General features: G+C 36.8%; 1 protein-coding gene across 3 annotated transcripts in view; it reads left to right on the top strand.

Moving 5' to 3' along the window:
- Positions 1-4,695: 4,695 nt before the first annotated feature.
- Positions 4,696-5,629, top strand: part of LOC110172795 (interferon gamma receptor 1-like) — a 15,148-nt gene continuing 14,214 nt past the window's right edge. For 2 of the 3 annotated variants that reach the window (XM_055158678.1, XM_055158677.1), the window contains exon 1: positions 4,698-4,982. In XM_055158678.1, the coding sequence (XP_055014653.1) occupies positions 4,925-4,982 (58 nt within the window). In that variant the 5' untranslated portion in view covers positions 4,698-4,924. Of the gene's footprint in view, positions 4,983-5,629 lie in introns of all 3 variants that reach the window. The other variant, XM_055158679.1, reaches the window with a different exon arrangement.

Genomic DNA, 5,629 nt, shown 5'->3' with positions numbered 1-5,629 from the left:
TCCTCCAGTGGAAATGTTCCACAGTGAACCTTTAAGCAGCTGTTTGTGGGAGAAAAAAAGTTGGAGAAAAAAGTACAAATATTATGTGATCAACATCCAAAAACAGAGACAGATTTTTGTGTGAGGAACATTTTTCTGATGAATTCAGTGCAGGAGACGGTGGTGTAAAACTGTGAGTGACCAGCAGGGGGCGCAGAAACCACGAGTCTGACGAGACGAACTGACAAGAAAAAAAACACTTAAAAACACGTTTAAAAATATCAACTTTCTAAAATAAAATAAAGAATAAAGAAATATTTGTTCAATAAAAAAAATAAGATTATAAATAAATAAAATTAATAAAATAAAATTCCTATACACACACACACAAATAAATAAAAAATAAAATTAATAAAATAATAATAAATTTAATAAAAAAAACCCATTAAATTAAATTTAAAAAAATTTAAATTAAATTAAATTAAATGAATTCAATATTGTGGGGTTTGACCAAATTATTACTGAATTAACCAAAAGCTTTTTGATTTTGATACAAAAGAAACAAAATCTGCTGCTGTGATTTTAAATATTTAAAATTTCTAAATGACACGACAAAGACCCACGGGGTCAAAGGTCAAAGGTCAAAAAATCACTGATCTCTCGCTCTGCTTCCAGTTCATCCAGACAAGAGGAAGAGGAGGAAGAGGAGCAGAGGGAGGAGCCTGGTCCTGGTGAAACGTGCGAGCGACGCCGCAAATAATCCTCTGCACGTTTAATCTGATCTAATCCCACAGAGAGAAACAGAGACAGAGACAGAGACAGAGACAGAGACAGAGACAGACAGAGACAGAGACAGAGACAGAGACAGAGACAGAGACAGAAACAGAGACAGAGACAGAAACAGAGACAGAGACAGAGACAGAGACAGAGAAACAGAAACAGAGACAGAAACAGAGACAGAGAAACAGAGACAGAAACAGAGACAGAAGACAGAGACAGAAACAGAAACAGAAACAGAGACAGACAGACACAGAAACAGAGACAGAGACAGAAACAGAAACAGAAACAGAGACAGAGACAGAGACAGAGACAGAGACAGAGACAGAGACAGAAACAGAGACAGAGACAGAGACAGAGACAGAGACAGAGAACAGAGACAGAGACAGAGACAGAAACAGACAGAGAGACAGAAACAGAGACAGACAGAACAGAAACAGAAACAGAGACAGAGACAGAGAGACAGAGACAGAGACAGAGACAGACAGAGACAGAAACAGAGACAGAAACAGAGACAGACAGAACAGAGACAGAGACAGAACAGAGACAGAGAGACAGAGACAGAGAGACAGAGACAGAGACAGAGACAGAGACAGAAACAGAGAAACAGAGACAGAGACAGAGACAGACACAGAGACAGAGACAGAGACAGAGACAGAGAGACAGAGACAGACAGAAACAGACAGAGACAGAGACAGAGACAGAGACAGAGACAGAGACAGAGACAGAGACAGACAGAGACAGACAGAGACAGAAGACAAGAAACAGAGACAGAGAAACAGAGACAGAGACAGAGACAGAGACAGAGACAGAGACAGAGACAGAGACAGAGACAGACAGAGACAGAGACAGAGACAGAGACAGAGACAGAAGACAGACAGACAGAGAAACAGACAGAACAGAGACAGAGACAGAGACAGAGACAGAAACAGAGAAACAGAGACAGAACAGAGACAGAGACAGAACAGACAGAGACAGAGACAGAAGACAGAACAGAGAGACAGAGACAGAGACAGAGACAGAGACAGAGAGAAACAGAGACAGAGACAGAGACAGAGACAGAAACAGAGACAGAGACAGAGACAGAGACAGAGACAGAGACAGAGACAGAGACAGAGAAACAGAGACAGAACAGACAGACAGAGACAGACAGAAACAGAGACAGACAGAAACAGAGACAGAGACAGAAGACAGACAAGACAGAGAACAGAGAACAGAGACAGAAACAGAGAAACAGACAGAGACAGAAGACAGACAGACAGAGACAGAGACAGAGACAGACAAGACAGACAGAAACAGAAACAGAGACAGAAACAGACACAGAAGACAGAGACAGAGACAGACAGAGACAGAGACAGAGACAGAGACAGAAACAGACAGAAACAGACAGAACAGAGACAGAGAAACAGAGACAGAGACAGAGACAGAGACAGAGACAGACAGACAAGACAGAGAAACAGAGACAGACAGAGACAGAAACAGAGACAGAGACAGAGACAGAGACAGAGACAGAGACAGAGAGACAGAGACAGAAACAGAGACAGAGACAGAGACAGAAACAGAGACAGAAACAGAGACAGAAACAGAGACAGAGACAGAGACAGACAGAGACAGACAGAGTGAGGTGTGATTGACACGTCTGAACCGCCACAAAGACCAGCAGAAATGTCCCTCTTCATCTGATCAGAACCTTCTAGAATTTGTGACATTTCAGATGAAGCGAGGTCTGTGTGAATGTGGTTAAAGTTTCTCTTTCTCGTTGTTTGTTTGGGATCAGCTCCACAAACTAAAACGGTTAAAGTTCTTTGTGCCGACAGCGATTCTCAAAAACACTGGACTTGTGTTTGTGCACAATCTGTGATGTCATCAGGTGAATCTGATTTATCATGATAAATAAGTGAATTTAATTTGACAAAACATGAAATAAATCAAAACATCTGATGTTTTCAAAAAGACAAACACAAAAATGAGAATTTCCTGAATATTATATTTAAGAATCTTCAGACCTGGTTTAGACCTGGTTTAACCTGGTTTAGTCCTGGTTTAGACCTGGTTTAGTCCTGGTTTAGTCCTGGTTTAGTTTAACCTGGTTTAGACCTGGTTTAGTCCTGGTTTAGACCTGGTTTAGACCTGGTTTAGTCCTGGTTTAGACCTGGTTTAGACCTGGTTTTAGACCTGGTTTAGACCTGGTTTAGTTCTGGTTTAGACCTGGTTTAGTCCTGGTTTAGATCTGGTTTAGTCCTGGTTTAGACCTGGTTTAGACCTGGTTTTAGTTCCTGGTTTTCCTGGTTTAGTCCTGGTTTAGAGTCCTGGTTTAGTCCTGGTTTAGACCTGTTTAGTGGTTTAGTCCTGGTTTAGACCTGGTTTAGTCCTGGTTTAGACCTGGTTTAGACCTGGTTTAGTCCTGGTTTAGTCCTGGTTTTAGACCTGGTTTAGTCCTGGTTTAGACCTGGTTTAGTCCTGGTTTAGACCTGGTTTAGTCCTGGTTTAGTCCTGGTTTAGTCCTAGTTTAGTTCTGGTTTAGTCCTGTTAAATCCAAGTCAAGTCCAAGTCGTCTGCTCTGAGCTTCCAGTCATTTGAAATCTTTAAACCGAAGTACAATTTATATGAATTTTAAACTAAATTGTACTTAAAACTTGTGGTATTTTTATATCTGAGTGTTTATATAAAAGTTGTACAAATGCAAATAAAAAAAAGTTGGGGAAAAAATTACAATTACAAAAATGATGTCATCAACATCCAAAAACAGGGACAGATTTTTGTGTGAGGAACATTTTTCTGATGAATTCAGTGCAGGAGACGGTGGTGTAAAACTGTGAGTGACCAGCAGGGGGCGCAAGAAACCACGAGTCTGACGAGACGAACTGACAAGAAAAAAACACTTAAAAACACGTTTAAAAATATCAACTTTCTGAAATAAAAAAAAAAATAAAAATAAATAATAATAATAATAATTATTATTATTATTATTATTATTAAATAAATAAAAATACAATTGACAAAAATATTAATTAGAAAATAAATAATAACAATCATAATAATCATAATAATAAAACAATAATAATAATAATGACAATAAAAAAATGAAAAAAGAAATAATTAATTAAAACATAAATAAAATAAAATAAATACATAAAATAATAAAATAAATACATAACATTGACAAAAAATAATTAATTAGAAAAAATAAATATAATAATAATAACAATAATATAAACAATTAATTGAAAAATGTATTAATAAAAAATAAAATAATTAATAATAAGTAATAATAAAAATAAAATACATTGAAAATAACATAATAAATAATAAGTAATAAGAATAAAAATTAAATAAATGTAAAATAAAAAACATAAATACAAAGATACATAAATTAAATAAATAAAAATAAAATTTAAAAATGCATTAATAAAAAAATATATAATAAATAAATACATAAATAATAATAATTAAATAAAATTGAAAAAACTTAAATAATTAAAAAATAGAATAGAATAGTGCCAGTTTACTAGAGAATTACCAGTTCTTAGTGACGCACATAATAAAAAATGTTGTCACAATTTGTTCTCCAGTAAAAATAAAGTTACTTTAAAAAGCGATTACTCAAATGGAAGTATCTGGGGAAAGTACTACTCAAGTTAAAGTAATTTAAAGAGTAAATGTCGGGACGTAAGTCAATGTCATTTAACAAAACATAAAATAAATCCTAAAATCTGGTGTTTTCAAAAAGACAGACTCAATAAAAACATCACTCAAGTAAAAGTAAAAGTGCTCCTCAAAGTAAATGTAACGCGGATAAAGTACGCGCTGTAAATACCAGAGTACTTCCTGTCCATTCTCTCGTGTTACTTACAAAAATAAAACCCATAATTCGGACAACAGCGCCGTTTCTTGCGCTTTTATTGTGAAACGGTGTCGCGTCATCGTCCGTTTCCGCTCAGGTGCGTTCAGTCTCAGGTGAATCACGCAGAGGACGCGCTCGTGAGGCGCGCGAGCAGAGCTTTAATCAAAGTGACACTGCGGGATTTTCATGACGCGGATAAACGTTCGAGTTTCTTTCGGGATTTGAGTTTTTTTTTTGTTTTTTTGTTGGTTTTTTTGTTGTTGTTTTTTTTTTCTGGTGGTTGGTGTTGGTGAGCGGGCGGTCGCGGGGCAGGTACCCGGAAACATGCCTCCTCTGTGGGCGGCCCTCGCGCTGCTCGTCGGTCTCGGAGCTCCGGGTCACGGTGAGTCCAGAGTCTAAACCCGCGACACTTTTATGACTTTTTTATGTTTTTTTTATCAGATTTGGACTAAAAACGGACCAAGTTTCATACAGAGTTTTAAAATGAAGTTTTACAAAGTTTGAAATCAGACTTGAGGAGTTTTTCTTGACACTTAAACCAGTCTAAACCAGGTCTAAAAGACTCACTTTTGAACCAGAAAAACTAAACCAGGACCAGGTCTTAAACCAGGACTAAACTTCTAAACCAGGATAAACCAGGACTAAACCAGGACTAAACCAGGAACTAAACCAGGACTAAACCAGGTCTAAACCAGGTCTAAAAGTCTCTTATATAAATAATACATATAAATATAAATCTATAATTATGTTCACTTCTCAGTTTTGTGTTTGTCTTTTGAAAACATCAGATATTTGGGGATTTATTTCTTCCTCTTTAAGTGACACTGATTTGAGTGGTACTTTGATAAATACTTTTTCTGCTCTTACTCGAGTACTTTGATGTTTGTGTTTGTCCTGGAGTGATGTCGTTGAGAGTTTTTGGCCGCTCTCCTTGGTCTTGCTTATGATTTTTTCCAGTGTTACTCAATCGTTTGTGTGGAATTTCTGTTCCCACACAGACTTGAATCAGAGTTTGGAGGAAACTCCGGC

This window comes from Boleophthalmus pectinirostris, unplaced genomic scaffold (genome assembly GCF_026225935.1).
Source record: "Boleophthalmus pectinirostris isolate CB_2022bp ecotype Guang Dong unplaced genomic scaffold, ASM2622593v1 HiC_scaffold_22, whole genome shotgun sequence".
Taxonomy (NCBI): Eukaryota; Metazoa; Chordata; class Actinopteri; order Gobiiformes; family Gobiidae; genus Boleophthalmus; species Boleophthalmus pectinirostris.
The sequence above is the reverse complement of the archived record's forward strand: the minus strand, read 5'-3'. Positions and strand labels throughout refer to the sequence as shown.